This window comes from Pollicipes pollicipes, unplaced genomic scaffold, assembly GCF_011947565.3.
Source record: "Pollicipes pollicipes isolate AB1234 unplaced genomic scaffold, Ppol_2.1 Scaffold_7231;HRSCAF=8579_pilon_pilon_pilon, whole genome shotgun sequence".
NCBI classification, from domain to species: Eukaryota; Metazoa; Arthropoda; class Thecostraca; order Pollicipedomorpha; family Pollicipedidae; genus Pollicipes; species Pollicipes pollicipes.
This window is the reverse complement of record NW_023597034.1, coordinates 10,930,395-10,950,741: the sequence shown is the minus strand read 5'-3', so window position 1 is coordinate 10,950,741 and position 20,347 is coordinate 10,930,395. Positions and strand designations below refer to the sequence as shown.

The 20,347-nt window shown below is 48.5% G+C and overlaps 1 protein-coding gene across 3 annotated transcripts in view; it reads left to right on the top strand.

The window, feature by feature from the left end:
* Window positions 1–20,347, top strand: part of LOC119109549 (titin) — a gene marked incomplete at its 5' end in the record, with an annotated part of 67,531 nt that continues 47,184 nt past the window's right edge. For 2 of the 3 annotated variants that reach the window (XM_037233217.1, XM_037233216.1), the window contains 14 exon segments: window positions 1–1,115; window positions 1,514–1,978; window positions 2,218–2,640; window positions 3,352–5,967; window positions 7,283–7,843; window positions 8,116–8,274; window positions 8,872–9,210; window positions 9,968–10,171; window positions 10,930–11,031; window positions 11,557–11,760; window positions 12,139–12,345; window positions 13,709–13,909; window positions 15,659–15,743; window positions 17,135–17,185. In XM_037233217.1, coding sequence (XP_037089112.1) covers window positions 681–1,115; window positions 1,514–1,978; window positions 2,218–2,640; window positions 3,352–5,967; window positions 7,283–7,843; window positions 8,116–8,274; window positions 8,872–9,210; window positions 9,968–10,171; window positions 10,930–11,031; window positions 11,557–11,760; window positions 12,139–12,345; window positions 13,709–13,909; window positions 15,659–15,743; window positions 17,135–17,185 — 6,052 coding nt within the window. 3 annotated transcript variants of the gene reach the window in all.

The following is a 20,347-nucleotide window of genomic DNA, read 5'->3' as shown; positions in this document are numbered from 1 at the left end:
GTGGGTCGTCCACTATACGACGTCCACTATACTAGTACGTGCTCTATATGGTTGTGGGTCGTCCACTACACGACACAGTATCGGTCGTCTTCTCTGTCACCCGACCTACTCATGTAAGACCTACTGCTGACTTACCCGATCTACCTTATGATTGCATCACTGGGTCGGTCGTCTACCCTGTTACCCAACCTACTCTTTTGCCCGAGCGTTCAGTGGACGCGCGTCGCAGTACATATAATGGCTTTGTGGTTGTGGATGAACTCCACCGCTGCAAGGGGCAATAAGTAATAAGAGAGCTGTGATTTCGTGTCGTGATTGGCATGCTCTGATGGCCTATACAAAGCTGCGGGAGAGCACATGTGCCTTCAAAATATTATACCCATGTGTTTTCAAAGTGCCGCAACTCCTTTGACAATTGTGGTTTATGTCACCGATGGCACCGGCAAGAACGTGCGATTTTACAGGAATGACACAGCTTAAAGCTTTTGCAGTAGCACATCTGAAAGTTCGCAACTCCATGTAAACGTGTATTTTTTAAAATTTACCCAGAAACCATGTTTTTTGATACACGCTAGATAGCAGTATTATCATGATATGACTCCAAATGCTATGGGTTAGACGTAGATATGCGACGTGATGTTAACACTTCCTGGGAAATGTTCGTAGACCGGTGAATAATTATGGCCTCGGACGTTTTCCGGTGGCTTTTTGACACTGGCTATATTTGTGAAATTTTCTTTCAGGTCAGAAAGCCCAAACCAAAGGGGAAAAAGAAACGCACCATTCCACTGGCACCAGAGACGCCAGAGTGGATAGACTTTTCCTTGAAACCCGTCAAGCACGTGCCCAAACGTGTCGACACGGACGAAATGGAGACTGTCGAGCTAAAACCCGTGAGCGAAAGCGATGATGATGAATTGGTCCGTGGAAAGAAGCCCGACCAAACACTCACACCGAAATTCCCTGAGGAGCATGGGCCTGTCGAGGGCGGTCCAGTTCCACTTGAAACAGCTGTACCCATCGGAAATAGAAAGAAGAAGAGGCCAACGAAAAAGGGAGAGCCCGGCAGGCCACCAACAGCAGAGGGAGTAGACGTCGCATCACCAGATGAGCAGGTTTGTCGATAGGTTATGCAGCGACATCATTTCATGGTCCTTTTTCTTCCAAATGATGTTGCTACTTCAGTCGGTTCGGGCTCCGGTTGGAACAGTCGGTCGGTGCGGGCACCTCAGGTTAAGCACCTATCCGGGGTAGTGCAGGCATGTTTCTGAGTCGTGCAATGCCACTATACATTCAGCCATTGTTTGGTGACGAAAAAAGACAACTTGACTTCAGCATAGCTACGACTTGCGCAAAACATATACGCCTCCAACAATTATTATTACATGCCAGAATCCTTGTTTAAAACGCCTGTCGTCTAGTTGCCGAAACTAGAGGTTCCAGTTCGCCAAGACTTCTGCTACCTGTCGCTCCAGGTGGCAGAATAAGTGTTTACGGCGATGTAATTTTTCAGAGTGAGGCTGAGCCCGAAGAAGTGAAACTCCCCATACCAGAAGAGAAACCAAAGAAACCTAAGCACGGTGGCCCCGAATGGCAAAATGTGCAGCTCAGAACTGTGGAACAGCAGGACGAGGAAGACGCCCTAAAGTCTCTTATTTTCAGCCGGCCTGATCGCATCGAGCCCACTGAACTTCCAGATTTCCAATTAAAGAAGAAGCCGGAAGACACGAGGGAAGAGCCCGAGGAAGATACCCCCGAAGTCCCTACCGGAAAGAAAACGAAACCCAAAAAACATAAAAAGCCGAAGAAACATCCTGGCGGAAGCGACGATTTGGAGGTCGTGCCAGCTGTTGAGCATGCGGATGAAGGTGTTGACCAGGACGAGCCCAGCAGCCCACACGGCCCAGAGAGTCCCACCGGGGCTGTTCTTCAAGATGAAACAGTGGAAGTGCTCTCGGAGGAACACGTCGCAGACGAGGTTTGTAAACTTTTCAAGTGTTTATTGTGTTTCGTCTATAATATAATTCAACGCTGGACTGTTTTGTAGAGCTGCGGGCTTTTAAAAGTCGGGAGAAACCTGTCCGTCCCAATGTCTGTTAACTTAGAATAGAAAACGTGCGCGCTAACAGCAACCGCGATTCAGTTTCAGGCTTTCTCGTCCGTAAATCATAGACTGTGTTGGTCAGCTCAGATAACGCTTACCAAAAAATATTCCAGAGGACAGTGGGGCAGCAGATACAGAAGCGTCCAGACAAGCAGAGGCGTGTGTTTCCGACAGAAGGGCAGCCAGAATGGATAGACTTCCGCTTGAAGCCAGTCAAAAAAGTAGCAAAAATAATTGAAAGCGACGCAATGGAAACGGTAGATCTGAAACCTTTGCCAGAGTTGCATCAAGACATTCCGGAAAAGCTGGAAGAAGATAGCCTGCTGCAACCTAAACCCTTTGAAACTGAAGAGCTTGCAAGTGATATAGAACCCATCGTTGAAAAGCCTGAGGAATTTGATGATGACAAAGTCGTTGCATGGAGAAAGAAACGAGGAAAAAAACCGAAGAGACCAAAACGTAGTCCGGATATCCCAGAAGATGGGCAGCCCTTTACGCCAGAATCCACAAAATTGGAATCAGTTCCCTCCAAGGAGGTCCGTTTAAGGTTTTGAAGAAGAGCTTTAAACGACTAATCAGCAGTAATATTACGTGGTCATTTCATCGGTTAACCTTACGCTCATACAATTATTTTTCCTCACTTCAGCTTGCTTAACCATGACAACGAAAACAGTGAAAACTACAGTGGTTTTCTGAACACGCCGAGTGCTGCTTGATGTTCCTAATGGACTGAACCGCGCTATATATGCCTGAACCGCACGACTGAGCCAATACGTTGCTGCGTGCGTGCTGCACAGATGGCTCAGCTTAGCAATTCATGAAGTATTAAATATTTTATGATGGAAAGAACTCGTCTCGGCTGTTTCACCAAGAAACGTTTGAGATTACTGGTGCGGAATGCGCAGTACGCAGTAGCGTGGGGCGTAAATTGTAAAATAGGGTGGTGGGGAAATATCGGTATCCCATTCGAATGTGATAATTTGCGTAGCGAAATCTTTGATGTGATATGGCCAATGTATTTACAAAGCACTATTTCACAAACGGTCCATTCTTCATCATTCGTGTGGGAGAGACTGCTTCGATGTGAAGTGCCGTGCAAATTAGAGGGGAAGATTCCTGCATGTCTGCATCATTCATGAAACACTGTGTTGACCTTGCCGGAAACTGTTGAAAATATCGCGGATTTTGCATGTCTTACCCTGTGCAGGAATACTGATGGAGTAATCTCATCCTACCATACTTCCCAGGAATCGGATAGCCTTAAAAGAAAGCCGAAGCGTCTGGTTCCCGTCGATCACGGGGCTCCAGAATGGCAGACGATCCAGCTCAGACCAGCCCAGCGCGTCAAAAAGGCCACGGAAGATGACCTGGAGACTGTCATCCTGAAACCTATTCCGAAACATGAAGAAACTTCTGAGATTACTGTCACAACAACTACAAAAGACCTTCAGTTTACTGCCGACGACATCACAGAGGAGATTTCTGAAGTTGATCACGACGTCACGACCATAACCACAAAGAAAAAGAAAAGGACACCCAAAAAGAAACCATATGAGGAAGAAGTACAAGAAGTTGACGTGGATATGCCTGACGAAGAAGATGTCTTCCCTGATGAACAGCAACCAGAGGAATGGAGGCGTAAGAAAGACAAAAGGAAACCTAAGCGACCAAGGCCAGAGGAGACGCCAATGGAGCCCACGGAAGAAACGACGGACATCACAGAGACCGTGCAGGTCACGTCTGACCAAGAGGAAATAACGGAAGAAACAACAATAACAACTAAGTCAAGGAAGAAAAAGCTCAAAGATAAACCACTTGAGGAGGAGATCCACGAGGTCGGTGTGGAGATACCTGAGCAGAAAGAGCTTATTCCGCATGAGGATATGCCCGAAGAATGGAGGCGCAAAAGCGATAAGAAAAAGAAACCTGAGCGTCCATTGGATGACGACACTAAAGAACGACCAACAGAAGAATTCCAAGATGTCACATCTACCCATGAAGAGGTAACAGAAGAAACAGTAATTTCCACGAAAACAGTGAAAAGAAAGCCCGAGGATCAACCGTTTGAGGAAGAGGTGCAGGAAGTTGATGTGGAGATGCCTAAAGAGCAGGACCTCGTTCTTGAGGAAGAGACACCCGAAGAATGGAGACGTACAAAAGACAAGAAAAAGAAACCTAAGCGTCCAAAGGATGCGGAAATCTCAAAGGGACCAGCAAAACAAATTACCGATGCCACCGATACAGGAAAGGTCGTCACATCTGATCAAGAGGAAATAACAGAGGAGGAAACAACTGTCATCACGAAATCAATGAAAAAGAAACCAAAGGACAAACCATTTGAGGAAGAGGTGCAAGAGGTTGACGTGGAGATGCCTCAAGATCAAGGGGTCGTTCCGCAAGAAGAGACGCCCGAAGAATGGAGGCGAAAGAAGGACAAGAAAAAGAAACCTAAACGTCCGAAGGATGGCGAGACTTCAAAACAACCAAGTGAAGGAATCACAGATAGCTCAGAAACAGTGAAAGAGGTCACGTCTGACCAAGAGAAAACTACGGATGAGGGCAAAGTTATTACGGAGATAACTAAAAAGAAGCCCAGAGACCGACCGCTGGAGGAGGAGGTGCGGGAGGTTGACGTGGAGATGCCTGAAGATCAAGAGCTTGTTCCGGAGGATGGGACGCCCAAAGAATGGAGGCGCACAAAAGACAAGAAAAAACCAAAACGGCCAAAGGATAAGGAAACTCCAAAATGGCCAACAGTAGAAACAACTGAGGTCACGGAGATTGTCGCAGAGGTTACATCTGACCAAGAGGAAAAAGTAGAGGAAACAACTACAACCAAGTCGATAACAAAGACACCAAAAGATAAGCCATTTGAGGAAGAAGTGCAAGAGGTCGATGTGGAGATGCCCGAGGAACAAGGGCTTATTCCTCAAGAAGAGACGCGTGAAGAATGGAGGCGGAAGAGTGACAAAAAGAGGAAACCAAAGCGTTCGAAGGATGAACAGGCACCGGAGCAACCTACAAAGGAAATAATAAGTACAGCGGAAACTGTGAAAGAGGTCACATCTGACCAGGAGGAGATAACCGATGAAACAACCATTGTCACAAAAACAATGAAAATGATGCCAAAAGACAGACCATTCGATGAAGAGGTGCAGGAAGCTGATGTGCAAATGCCCGCTGAGCAAGAGATTATCCCAGAGGAACTAACGCCCGAAGAATGGAGGCGCAACAAGAAAGACAAAAGGAAGAAACCTAAGCGTCCAGGGGATGAGGAGACTCCAAAGCAACCAACAGAAGAAACTATTCGTGATACAGAAATAATGAAAGAGATCGTTTCAGACGAAGAGAAAATAACAGAAGAAACGATTATCAAAACAAAAACAATTGAAACTAAACCAAAAGAAAAGCCATTTGAGGAGGAGGTACAAGAGGTTGATATGGAGATGCCTGAGGACGAGGAGATCATTACTCAAGAAGAGACGCCCAAAGATTGGAGGCGAAAGAAAGACAAGAAGAAATCCAAACGTCCAAAAGATGACGGGACCTCCAAACAACCACTTCAGAAAACCACAGATGTCACCGAAACGACGAAAAAGGTTACGTCTGACGAAGAGCAAGTTACGGAAGAAGTCACAACAACCACAAAAATAACAGAAAAGACACAGGAAGAAAAACCGTTTGAGGAGGAAGTGCAAGAGGTTGACGTCGAAGTGCTCAAAGAGCAAGAGCTTCTTCCTGATGAAGAGACTCCCGAAGAGTGGAAGCGCACAAGAGGCAAGAAAAAGAAACCTAAGCGCTCTAAGGATGATAAAACGCCGGACGAGGGCGTCGAGCCATTGGTCCTAACTCAGCCGGATCAGGTTAGAAACGTTTTGCCAGGCTCTGGGTTGCTCTTCAGTGCTGCTAATGCACTTGTTGCACTATGGCCTACGATATAGGCGTTTGCGCGCTGCTCCTATGCGTGATGTGTGGGTTTATAACGCATTCAACTGTGAAAATAACGCCGTTACTCAAGCTATTACATGTGATCGTTTCTTGTGTAACAGTGCTTTTTACTAATAACGTTTTGGTTAGTTATTTACCCCACTTCCAAATTCTGATCAGAGAGGGTATATGGCAGCTTTTTGTCTCACCGCGTTTCTATTCACGTGCAGTTTATTTTGCTGCTGCTGCTGCTTTGATATTCCATCTCCTCTGTGCAACTCGATGCAGACACAACCTATACATCGGAAAGCCAATGTGGGATTAAAGGACAGGATGTGGCAGTTGCGTTGGGCTTAGCACCGCAACCTCAGGTTTTAATAGAACTCCAACTTGTTACATCCCTATTTCTCTCTCAGTTGCTCCAATCAACGGTCTTGCCATTTTAAGGCTTGAAACCGTCCTGCTTTTTAGCTTGATGCCCGCAAAGGTGTGCATGCTATTTCAAGGTCACCCCGGCAGGTGCAGTGGAATCAAGTGAAAGAAAACCGGAGGTCAAAGCTAAATGCTTCCTACACCCCTTAAAACCTTTCTATTCACGCAATTGACTTGCGTGCGAAAGTATCGATAATGCGAACAAGTTTAATGAGACTCACAGAAAGGGCCAGCGTAGACCATATTGTGATCTGCTTCTTAGCTTAATCAAAATGAAACCCAACTTTGCTAATAACTGTTACTAATTGTGTCTATGGGTTGAATGTGTAAGCCCTAAATGTGTCCTAAAATGCGTCTTAAGTGTGCTGTTTTTTAACGTTCCCATTGGTTATGAACCGTGCGCTAACAATGCATCGCGCCATTGTGTGGCAGCACGCTGTCGTGTGATCGCACCGTTTGTTGGAAATACACTTCGTTGCATAAAATCGTGGACGTTTCTGTGCATATCATGCGTTTCATGACTGCGAGGGTTATTCAAATAGCACACGTGGTATGCAGGCACTGGCATGTGAGGTGTGCGGCTACCTTGATGAGGTGGTTACACTTGGTGCAGCAAAGCTGAAAAACGGGTAAAAAAGAATACTTTATTGCATGATAGCTCCCCATCGCATAACGTGTGGCCCGACGTTTTGGATCGCTTTTTGGGCACCTTACGCCACAGACATGAAATGTAGATGACCTTTTACCAGTCCGACGTCCTCGTAGAGAATATCTTGTGATGAATTTCTCGTTAACGCCACTACACATGCACAATTTCAGGCGACGGCGGTGCAGGTCGAGCGGACGGAGCCGGAGGTGGTTCTAGAGCAGCCTGAGGTGCTGCTCAAGCCAGCCGCACCTGAGGAAGTCGACCTTCCCGACACTGCCGAAGACGTGGTGCCTCTGGATAAGCCCACGACAGAAGACACAGCTGAAGAGCTGGCGGAGGACGTCAGGAGCCCAGAGGACACGGCTGTGGTCCAGGAGGTTCTCGCAAAAGAGGCGGAGACTGAAGAGAGCGAGGTCATTGTCGAAACAAAAGTTGTCAAAAAGAAAAAGAGACCGAAAAAGCCCGAAGACACAGAATCACAAAAATTGGATGAGGCTCCTCAGGTGCCTGAGGAAAGGCAGAAAGCACCCGAGGAAGCGCCTGCCAAAGTGCTAGAGGCTCCCGAGGAAGCCCCTGAACCTACAGAAGAAAAGCCGTTCGAGGAAGAGGTTCAGAAAACTGACATTGGTGTTCCTGAGGAGCAGCCTGTCGCTGACAAAGAGCAGCCGGAGGTATGGAAGAGAGGAAAACCGAAAAAGAAGAAACCAAAAACCCCTGTTCAGCCAGAAGAGGTAAGCTGTCCCCTACGACTTTCAAAGTTAAGCCGCAAACAACGGTTACATTTAAAAACATGAAAACCCCTCACACGTGAGTGAAGTGCAGGAAGCAACAAATAGGTTGAGTTCATACTAAACCTTTCCGAAAACTGAAGATAAATATGCTTAATTTATTACCGTGGATAAAATTTGTGTTAATACCTTTCTGCATTTAGTTGGGCGATTCCAGTCATCGTGCGGTGTAGTCGTATCTTAGTTATGGTATTAACCATCTTTTCGCCCAAAAGGCTGCTCCGGCGGATACGGAACCCCTTCCTGAGAAACAGCCAGAAACAGAGGAGCTGGAGGTTGGTTTGGAAGAAAAATCTGAAGAGGAAATCACTCTAGTAGAGGAAACAGAAATATGGCGCAGGAAAAAAGACGAAAAGAAAAAGAAGCCCAAAAAGGTGACAAACACACACACGCACACGCGCACGCACACGCACACGCACACGCACACGCACACGCACACGCACACGCACACGCACACGCGCACACACACACACACACACACACACACACACACACACACACACACACACACACACACACACACACACACACACACACACACACACACACACACACACACACACACACACACACACACACACACACACACACACACACACACACACACACACACACACACACGTACACACACACACACACACACACACACACACACACACACACACACACACACACACACACACACACACACACACACACACACACACACACACACACACACACACACACACACACACACACACACACACACACACACACACATATATATATATATATATATATATATATATATATATATATATATATATATATATACCGATAATAACAAACATACCTTAAACCGACGATGTTCGCAAACATCTTAGTTTGAAGCGTTCATAAGTGTACATTGCACACTATAGACGCAACAGCTTCCTCGTTTGATGCATTTGCGCGATGTCATGACTGACCTGCCTGAATTTTCCTTCAAGGAGGAGGCTATTCCAGAAGGCGCTCCCACGGAACAGGTCAAACCCGATGAACCTGTCGTCACGCCAAAGAAGAAGAAGCCTCGGGAGGTCGAAATTCCGGAGGATAAGCCGGAGTGGCAGAACGCGAAGCTGAAACCGACAAAGAAGCCTGAAAAACCCAAACAGCCAGAAGAGGACATCGAGGAGGTGCAGCTGAAGCCTGTGGAGAAGCCAGAAGAATTGGAAAAGGTCGAGATAGAAGAAGTGGAAGTGAAGACCATTACGACAAAATATAAGGAGAAGAAACCGAAGCAGCCGGACGAGGAGGTGGAGGACCTAACGATAGAGCAGTTGGATGAGGTATTCTCAGCACCGTTTCTCAGCGAAAATGGGGCAGCTGTCGACTGACGTACTGTCGCTAACTCGCCAATGTTGTTTTTTTGCCCGAATCACCAATATTTTCTGATGTCTTCGTAGCACTGCATTGTCAGTGCCTTCCTGTATGTACATTCACTCTCTCATTTACATGTATATACGTGTTGTCTGGCTAACTACTGTGTTCTAACCCCGGTTAATCTTTATGCCTTGCCTTTATTTATTTGACGTGTTTGCGTAGTCTTATTTTGACGTTGGACATAACACGTCTCTGGCTGTATCCGCCCATCTTGGACGGAAGTTTCCCTCTCTGTACATGGTGCTCCGCAGTCATTGTTCAAATTATACTTTTCCAAGCAGCGGTGACTAATCATAATTTTGTTTTGCTTCCACGTCATTTTATCTGTGCGATCGTGACTACGGTTTAACTATGTGATTACTACAGACTACCAACCAAAGGTTAACTCAATGGCCTCGTTCTTTTATATCACATTCCTTGTAAGTCATCCCAAAAGTGTTAACTTAGTTACTTGTCAAGAAAACAGTGTCATTCATGCTTGATTGGCCTTTTTGCGCAGATAAAGCCCATTCACGCCATAAGCTAATATATTGCCTCAAACGCAGTATCGCACCTGCTCCTCAACAAAGTTCAGCTTGACACCGTCCGCGCCAGCAGCCCTTGCACGTGTTAACCCGATGGCGCCCGTCATGACCCCACATCTGACCCCGCCTGACGCCCCAGGCAACGGCCCGGCGCAAGATCAGCACCCTGGAGGCCTTCACACAGGAGGAGATCAGGGTGGACATGACGACTGAGGAGGTCCGCCAGTTCATTGTGGAGCGTGAAACGGCCGAGCGCAAGCTGTCCACGGTGGAGGCGCCGCTCGTGCAGGAGGTCACGCCCGAACTGCTCGAGGAAGAGCTGAAGAAGGTCACCGCTGACAAGGTAAGACCTGGCCCGGATGCTCCAGCCTGCAGCTGCGGAATGACGCCAGGTCTGTGAAGGGCAGCGTGGTCAGGGTCGTGCTCGGGCTTGTGAAAGGCAGCCAATAGGACGTCAGGGTCACGCTCGATCTTGCAAAAGCCTGCCAGTAGGACGTCAGTGTCGCGCTCGGGCCGTCAAAGGTGGGCACGGCAAGTCGAGAGAATAAACTACGATGCATACGCGGAAAAGCGCCTTCCTCTGAAAACTGATGCTGAATGTTCGGTGCGTCCAGCGTGGGCGATGCGTGGATGAGCATCTGTTACGGTTGGAACATTTCAAATTGCATATAGTAGCTCATCCAAAGATACATGCAATCCATCGACAATATCGGCACACATCCAACCATGTATGGCGAACGCCACACGATCTCTTGACAACTGAACCACTTGCACTGTGAATAACTCTAACTTTAGAAGGTGATGCATTTTTATACAGTCATGCGACTTGCCTCATAATCCGTGAATTCAGACGTGAAAACTGAAGCCCTTCATCACGCTCTAGCTAAACGGAAGGTGGCACCATACCTGCACATGTCAAAATGGCATGCACTTGAAACTGAACTTCGACCAGTGCAACCTTCACAGGGAATTCTCTCATCACTATCTTGCGAGCAGCCCTTTCTCGCACAGCTGTTCACGGCTGGAACTCACACCGCGTGCCGTCTCCGCACCGCGTGTGCCGTACAGAAACCACGCGACCAACGACGCATCTGCCGTCAGGTCGTTGCCGAGACGAAGCTGGCCGTCCTGCAGTCGTACACCGTGCACGAGATCAACCCGCAGACCACCGCCGACGAGCTCAAGACGTTCGTCGACGAGAGGGTGAGCAGCCGGCCCAGCTGAGTGCCCGCCGCCTCTTGGCGGCTGCATTGTCACCAAAGCCAGATCGCTGGTCGTTGTATGCCGACAGGGAATCCTAGAAAAGCGAACAAACAGAAATGGAAGCGTGTTCGCACGGGAGTGTTCGATTACTTACTGCGTTATTTGTTCCTGTGTCCGCGGTTAAGTTTGCATTGTTGTTTTGTTTCGTAGACAGTCCCAGCGGAGACCAGGCACTGCAGTTCAAGTGTATATAAAAACAAGCGCAACATATACGTGCAGTAAGCTTCGCCAGAATTCCAGGTGCCGGGTTGTTATGTGGCGCAAAGTATTTCCCGCGATTCCCGGTTGTCCAAAGTACCTCCCATGTCGGGCCTGCCCGGAGGGTTCACCGAGGTCATCGATGACTTGAGGTCATCGCTCCGCGCAAATTAACTGAAAAGCCACAAGCAATCCAGCGAAAATCAGCCGGGCCACGCGTCAAAACACGCTGCGCAACCGCTGTCTAAACCAACATCTGTGCCGCAGCACGAGGCGGAGCAAGTGTGGAGCACAGTAGAGACGCTGGAGATCGTGCAACCGGCGCAGGAGCACATCACCGACGAGATCAAGCACCTGCGCCAGGAGTGCGCGCTGGCCGAGGTCAAGCTGGACCTGACCGAGGGCTTCCAGGTGCAGGAGCTGCGACCCGAGCTCACCACCGACCAGCTTGAGACCTTCATCACCGAGCGGGTGAGAATGGGGCTCCGACTGGAGACCCTCCTCGGCCAGCGCAAGTGAGCTTCGATACTAGACCCGAAACTTCATCACGCGGCTCTTGTCTTATGCAGCGGGATGCCTGGTCCATCCACCAAATAATGGTCCTAATCCCAACAAACATGCGAAAAGGTGAGGTTCGAGGTTCGTACTGCGGCTGTTGGCCGTAGACAGCGCGAGGTCCATACTCAGAGAGAAACCTCGCGGGGTAAGCGCTAGCGCCCCACGGACAGCTTTGGCGCAGTCCGGTTAGCGCCTCACATTCATTGACTATCGTGATCGACCTCTGATCCTCTGATCCTGATCGACCCCTGAAACTCTGACCCTGATTGACATCTGACCTCTGATCCACAGCGGGACGCGCAGCGCAGGATCTCCACGGTGGAGTCTCTCAACATCCAGGAGGCGTCTCCGGAGGAGGTGGTCAAGGACCTGACGCAACTCCTCTCCGTCGAGGAAACCTCGGCCAAGATCAAGCTGGACATGCTGCAAACCTACTCTGTGCAGGAGGTCACTACAGAGAGCACGGCGGAAGACACAAAAACCTTCATCTCGGAGAGGGTTAGTGAACGCTTGGCTCTAGAATATCCGTGAGGGGAATTTTGCAAACGATGTAGTAGTAATTTTCGCCTCTGTTGTTTTGACCACTATTTGCGCCACCAATGCCCCTCATCAGTTATGCAGCAATTGGTACCGGAGTGTTCCACATTTATATGGGTTTTGGAACTGAAACAGCCATTTTGAAGATCGTTCGGTGCAGTTCACAGCCCTGCCCTTCTTGAGACGTAAAGCCGTCTAGTTTCGGAGTCACGCGTCCGCGAAGCTGTGCAGACATTTCGTGCGTACGTTTTCAAGGTCATTCAGGCATGCATGACCTCATAGCGACGCGATTCAACTTTTACCACCCAAGAGGACATGTGGCGCCCAAGACCATGAAGAGTGTCATGTGGCGCCCAAGACCATGAAGAGTGTCATGTGGCGCCCAAGACCATGAAGAGTGTCATGTGGCGCCCAAGACCATGAAGAGTGTTATCCCCGAGCCGTTCAGATCTGGCGTCCGTGGGCACGATTCCCAAATGTATTGAACCTCAATTGGCCCTCAATCGCTGTTCAGCAAGCTGCGCAAGTTTGAACCACGCATCACGTCTTGTGCTATCTAATAAAAAAGTCTGACATAATTCTTAGTTATTACGGAAGTAAGACTTGTAATCAAATAATTTAAAGTGTCGCAACTGGTTATCAAATGAAAGTAAATTTCTTAAACTGACGGAAAAATACGCGAAAACACCATCATAACAGGCCAAAAAACGAGCAAACGACGATATTTGGCTCAGCAAACACTTTCAGCACCGCAATGCCCCCCTCTCTCAGCCAGTTTGAAGGACGGCAAGTGAGTGCAAGGATGGCTATTTCGCCTGGCCAGTTTGGCAGCACCTCAAGGTCATGAAAAAGTTCACATGCCGCGATCATTGACGTTGAGGGGCGCAGTTACTAACTACAGAAACTGTATAGTCTGGTGATGTCTTTCCCACTTTCAAATAATAAATATTAACAAGTGCGCTTAATTTATTATGCCTAATGCTTGCTTCAGTACCTCTGAACGTGAAAAATTACCTGTAAGATTCAAAGTGACAAAAAGGGGTCTCCAGTATATCCGGAAGTGCTGGTGAAGCGACAAGACATCACAAATATTACCTTATAAGGTCAAAACGCGCTCGCTATATTGCCAAGCAAACCCTGCTCCGCTGGAGCTATTAGCCACCTACGATGCTTGACTGTATCTGCTGTTGTTTGTTTTGTCGGAACTTCTTGGTGCCGCCGCGAAACCTCACCAGCCAGAAATGAGGTATTTTTCAACGTCGTTACGTCGCACCCACAGTAGACCCACTTCCTTCCTCACCATGTGCCACGCCCCCGCTTTCAGCACGAGGCCGAGCAGGTGCTGTCGACGGCGCTACAGTCGGCGCAGACTACCGAGGTCAGTCCGGCCTTCGTGACATCAGAGATCGACCACATCCGTACGGAGAAGGCGCACGCACTGAAGCACCTGCGGGAGGTGCAGCCGCAGGCCGTGCAGGAGATGGAGACGCTCCTGCAGACTACTATCGAGCTCAAGAAGTTCAAGGTGCGTTCGATGCTGGGCCTGTCCTGGGCGGTGAGGACATGGTGTTGGTCGCGCGAGATAGGATGACGCAAGGTAGCCTCGCCGCCAGAGTGTACGGTTGTGACGCGTCGCCTGCTGGACGTCTGGGTTTCACCATTTGTTTGTGGCGTCTTGTGTTTGGCCTTGTTTTAACACATTTATGAAAATCTTACCCTCTTTCTTTTGTTATATTCTCTTTTGATAAGTCTTTGGAAAAGCTGCCCTCTTTTTTAGCTCCGTTTTTGTTTGCCCATTTTTTCTCTCTTTCTTTCTGTGTACCTATGTATTGTCCTGCTGTCTGACTGAAACGCACCTCGCTTGCCGTCACGTGACTAACTGTGTTCATAACCACTCCACGGCAGAATTTCGACTGGGACTACTTCTATGGGACGGTTACGGTCGCGTACACCGTCTACTTGCTGCCAGATGGCAGCTCAGAACACTTCCGTATAGAGCCGGTAGAGAGCTACCGCTCTTCTAAATAGTTCAACCTGAATAGCGCAAACTTCTGCGTAACTGTAGCCCATTGCTGTTCATATTTTCTGTCTGTCAATCAGTGAAAGATTTATGTTTACATCACTCAAAGAACATAAATGGAATTATCCACGGCCCCGTAACTTCTCGAAGAGACGGGAAGCATACTTAGTGTAAAGATTTTGCGCCAAATCAGCGCATTAGCTGAGTCAAATCCGCCAGTGTTAAGTGTTCACAATGGCGGTGTATGTCTTTGCGAGAATAAACCAATGGCTAAAAAGCATCGAATTGCTTGAACGCAAGCGGATCTTGTGACTAATACTACGGATCATCGGCAAGTACAAAACTACTGATTCTCCGCTTTATTTTATTACAGTATAACCGTCGCAAGGGCGTGCTTTTTTGGTTGTATTCTTTCATAGGCATAGAAAGCATTAGTTGCATACCCCAATCCGCTCACGCGTCGGCAGGGACGCACCCGGGGCAAGAAGTTGGACGTCGCCTGATTGGCGCGTGGTACAAAATACTCCCATGTGTAACTCGCTAGTCATAACTCTTCACTGAAGCATACCCTGGGTGCGACCCCGACCGCGTGATGCCCATGTATGTAGCACACTCGTATAGGCTGTATTAGGCTGGCCGCTCAATAGTAACTCAAGCACTTACCAGTTCGTGTTCCGTGTGGTGATCAGTACATCCAATTTTGCCGCCACCGACACCGTTTTGCTTCCTGAGAGCAAGAGTGTTGCTCAAGCTACAAGCGCGAAAACCACCAACTGGACAGCCGCGCTGTTCACGTGTGTCGTAGCAGTCTGTTACTAATGAATTACCTTCCACGTATTATCCATATGGCCTCTGACTTGTATTTACCAATAACGACCAGGTGACTTTTTTGGCACTTGATGCTTAATGCAGGTAACCTCGCGAATGAACCATGATCAGCGTTATAATGGAGCGTAATACATCTCAACGTAGCCATGGACATTTCAGATTGGCCATGAACGATTTTTCACCCGTCATGCGCTTTCCCAGCGGCGTAATGGATGCCATCTTTGCAGTGGGACCGGCCATCAGACTACATCCCGCTGGCCAACACGTTTGTTCTGCTTCCTTTCCGATCGCGACATCAAATTCGCCAGTGTGTTTTCGTATTCCATGAAACATGAAGTACAACAGAAATATCGCGACTAGGAAGTTCGCCAGCCCACGTCTGCATACTTGTGAAGTAAATGGTAATGGTTCTGACTACCGTTTCAGTATATAACTGATTCCGCAACCGAGACTGCCGAGCAAACTACGCTGGCGAAGGCGATCGCGAGCAAGACTGAAACATCTGTCAAAGGTTAGTGTTTAGTGTTATCCATCACACCAGCCTCCGGGCGGGACATGTGTGTTCAGTCCAAGAATGCTGCGTAAAAGTCCCTTGCGACTGTGCCGACCCCACCATGCAATACTCATGTGCCCCGCATGGTTTGACTCGTACGTGCTTTACATTCAGTTTCTGACAAGGACTATGTAATGCACACCTAATGCTGCTAAAGTGCGGATTTGCGTTTTGTCTCCTCGCTTGATAACGTGACCAGTCAGATGTCTAATAGTGTTTTTACAAGGGTCATGTAGATAAACCTCACAAGCATCTGAGGGAGCCAAAACATATCCAACTGTTGTTGGCAGTAGCACCTTCGGAGCACCCGATGCCTCAGCGTTGATTTGCAAGCCATCGAGCTTAGCTTGCATGCGTGGAAGGCTTAGTAACCGTCTGTTTTGTTTGGTTTTTGTCCGCCTCGCTTTCCGTTTTGTTCCGTTCTGTCCCCGGGTGGCACGCCGCGTGGTCTGCCTGCCGTCTAACCGTTTGTTCCGTCTGTCCAGCCGGCGTCCGACAGATCCGGCCCCGCCACCCGCCGACACCGCCCTGGACAGGAGCGCACCCTTTCCGCTGGCGGCCCGACCTGCCGCGCTGCTCGCTTGCCTGGCCGTGCTCAGTCCGCGCTTGACCCAACCGCGTGACCGCAGCCCTTGCATGGCTGCCCCGCTCCCCGCTGCCGACCGGAGACGGAGTACTGGACATCAGGAGATGACGTGCTCGACGGCACGCCCCTCCCCCTCCCCCTTCGTGCACGCTGCCCCGATGCGCGGCTACCGGATTATCGCATATGATGTCAGTTTGTGTCCCCTTGATGAGTACAGCCGCATGCGCTGTTATGGATGTAGGTGGTGCCGACCGTCAGCTAATCGCGTGCTTTAAATTTTATGTGCTAACAACGCGTTCGCTGAAACGCTCATGTTTTGCGATGCGTGCTGCTTTGTGTGTATGTGACTTCTAGATTAAGCACGGTGATCATTCAATTCCAGCGCCGGTATATTTGTGCCAACAAAGGAGGCCTGGTCTCTTGTGATCAAGTATGGGGGCCAGGTCACATGATAACAGTGACGACATCAGTCAATATGCAGTTTCGGCTGACTAGTAAACTAGCTTAGGATTGGTAATAAGTAGAGCCGGTCGACTTGATTTCATTTAAGATGCATTCCATCCCCTGCTTTTTTACTGACATGGTACGTGGCTATGCGTTAGATATGCCCTGTATGCGATGTGCGTCGTCTTATGCTATACACGAACATTTTGATAATAAACTAGAAGCGTATGTGGCGTATGACGTGGCACGAACCCATCGCTCCGACAGTGTGTCCACACCAAGTGTTTCAGCCGTTTTACTCGACCTGTGCCATTTACAGACAAGAGAAAGAAACCGAAGGAAAGAACTGCGTCTGTTGAGCGTCTTCCAGGTTGGGTTTCGGTCCTGCTGCGCTTTCCTCTTCTCTGTCTCAGCGATCGTTTCCGACTCGAACGACTCTCTCTGTCGCCACTCTGTCGCGTGCTGTCACCCACGGCCACTCACCCGCTGTGTGCGCGTTATTTTCTTCCGGCTGGCTCTCCGTATGACAGGCTCGCCGACGTGGGGCCCCGTTCTAACCGGCGGCGGTGACGTGACCCAACGACAAGCCCTTTACAGCCGGGCGTGAAGCGCCTAGCACCGCTGCGCTACCATCTGTCATCTGTCTCTCACCCACTCGCCTCGCCGCTGCGCCACCATCTGTCATCTGTCTCTCACCCACTCGCCTCACCGCTGCGCCACCATCTGTCATCTGTCTCTCACCCACTCGCCTCGCCGCCGCGGCGCTGACGCGTCTTCGCGGCTCCGAACGGTTTTCTATCTGCGCTAATGTTTCCGAAAGCCGTCTCTTCTGACGGGGAGCCCAGGGACGCAATCCTCCAGCGAATAACACTGGCGTGACGTGGTGCGATCCAAGTAACTGGCTGCATGCAGGGTAACATCCCTTGTTGTGGGTTGGTGGAACGCTAAAATCCGCCTGCCGCCAAGCGTCACTCCATTGCTGATTGAAAGTGCTGTGATATGAGCAGCATCGGACATATTTGAGATCACAGGCGCAGCTATAAGGCGGATTTTTCCAGTTTCAAGAGTGTGATTGCAATTCGAACTATGACTTGAGTGTGAGAGCCAGTCTCGTACTGAACGTGTAACGTAATGCCACAGCCATGGCGCATTTGCCGTAGCACCGAGCAGATGGGATACAGATACGAAGGACTCTTGATTCCTACTTTGTAGTATCTCTTTCTCTCTCAATTTTGCCACTCGGTGTTTTTTTGTGTGCTCTCTACTGGTTTGACCTCTGCATCCATGGGTTTTCATGGACCTGAAACTGTATTTTTGCTTTGAACTCCGTGAATGTACGTGAATTTTATATGTTACCACCGCCCAACGAGGGCACAATTATAAATATGAAATACATGAAATGCTGGAACACCAACGAAGACTATCTACCAGGACATCACCAAGGAAAAACCACAAAACTGGCGATAAACGATAGCGAGAAGAATAAAGCGCTTAAACGCGTAACCAGGAGCAGCTGGCGCTTGCGATGCTCCGTCTTTCGCTCGCCTCTCTTCTCCGCCTGTCCTTCCTAACACCAAATAACCTCTCGGCTCTAAGCATCACGGTCTACAGCAGGCTTTGGGCCAATAATCTGGCGTTTCATGGGGTTTTGCTCTGTGCTACGCTTTGTTGTGCGACTGTTACTAGCCTGTTGTGCGTCACTTGCAGAGGGGAACTGCTTTTTATTCCCCACACTGTTTTTCTTCACGTTTCTAAATGAAGATGCTCGAGAGATGCCTAACTAATACATGCAGCTTCAGGTGACTTTGTGTCCTGCGGCAATCACCTTGGAAATGAGCCTGTTTGGCACAAATCTCGAACATTTTCAGCCTGTTAAGAGAACTTCTGCAGCTTCTTCGTTGTGAACATTGATGTGTATCTCACCGCGTACCCTCGATCGCAACGTCCGTCGTCCTTGCACGACAAACACTCCGGCAGTTGACAACAGCCCGCCATTGCATCATAACCCGTCTCACTCAGATAACTGTAAACATTTGCCTTCTGTTTGCCGGGTAACAAGCTAAGTAGCCAGTGCGTCAGATTCGGGTACGGTATGGCTGGCTGTTGTCTCCCATATCGCTCCAACATCCTCTACCCCAAAGGTCTCTAGTGCGTTCTCCAGCACAGTGCGGGATACCGTGTTCCGCCTGCTCTTCGGTGTCTGTCTCATTCAGGCTGCTGCAGTTGTTGTTCTGATGTAGTAGAAGGCCATTGCTCTGGCCGACATGCACGGCGTATGACACAACTAATCACACTATCATGACTGACATGTGAGTGCTACGCTTCCTTGCTTGTCGGTCAACGGTAGTGACCATTGTTTGCCGGTCTCACGAAGACTCAATGTGGCCAACATTTTTACTCGAAGTTACAATTGTTCAAATTTCTTGCAGCAAATGTTCCGCCGACATTATTGAAATTCCTCACGTACTTCTTAGCAGAGCTTGTTGAAATCAATGTTCATTCTAAAAAATGCAAAGTCACGTTCTACAGTCATGTATAGGAAGGACATATAACAGTCATCAATGAAAAGCAATCATTAATGTGAAAATCGATAATGATCAATCGTTAATGTGAAAGTATGCCTGGAAATGTAGCACCCATATGACAGAGAACGGTGATGCTCGCGTACTTTTGGGCGCATCGGAATGGCAGCAGGCAGTGCGTCATATATGGCTCTAGTCTCTTCTCCTCGATGTGAGAGCCAGGTATCTGTTTAATGGACTAAACCTGAAAAGCTTCACTCACCAAGTGGGTGCTAATCTGAGATGTCTGCTCTCATCCTTTGGCCCCGAAGCACTTCAGCTCAGCTCTGTAACAAAAGCGCGTAATCCGTAAACGCGAACAATTAACGGCCTTAAATATATAGGCTTAAGGAGGGCCAACGATTGGCGAAGCAATCACTCTGTTCAATATATTCATAACAATAGTCATTGCAACAACCCAACACAAATCAATATTGGTTTCCAGTGCAGTACAATTATATTTGCCCGTCACAACACCGCTGGTGTCAACCATGTGTGGTCTGGGTTCAATACTTTATTGATCTTGCGAATAAAGCTCTGAACCGAATTGCATCAAATACTTTTAACTACTGATATAACATCGGCAGCACCAAAGCTATTTCACAAAGCAACAACTAAAGAGTACCAACAATGTTGTAGGCAACACCAGGTCAATCACAATATAACCCACGCCTGAACTGATGCGGTAGTGTATTTCTCTTCGTGTATGAAACTGAAATGTCGTGTTTTCATCTTGATAACTTACTCGCCATTTTGTTTCTGTGTCTATGGGTTTTTGTCTGTATTATTTGGCTCGACTTTTGCACGGACAGTGCTGTTTGAACACTGGACTGATGTCATTTTGTATGTTTCGTCATTATCACCACAATGTGGCGCACGCAATATACTCGTGAGTCTGTTTTCGCCGGAGCGAAACGAAGCCTGTGATAGTTACATTTTTGTAAGACATTTTTTCCTTCGATGGATGTGAC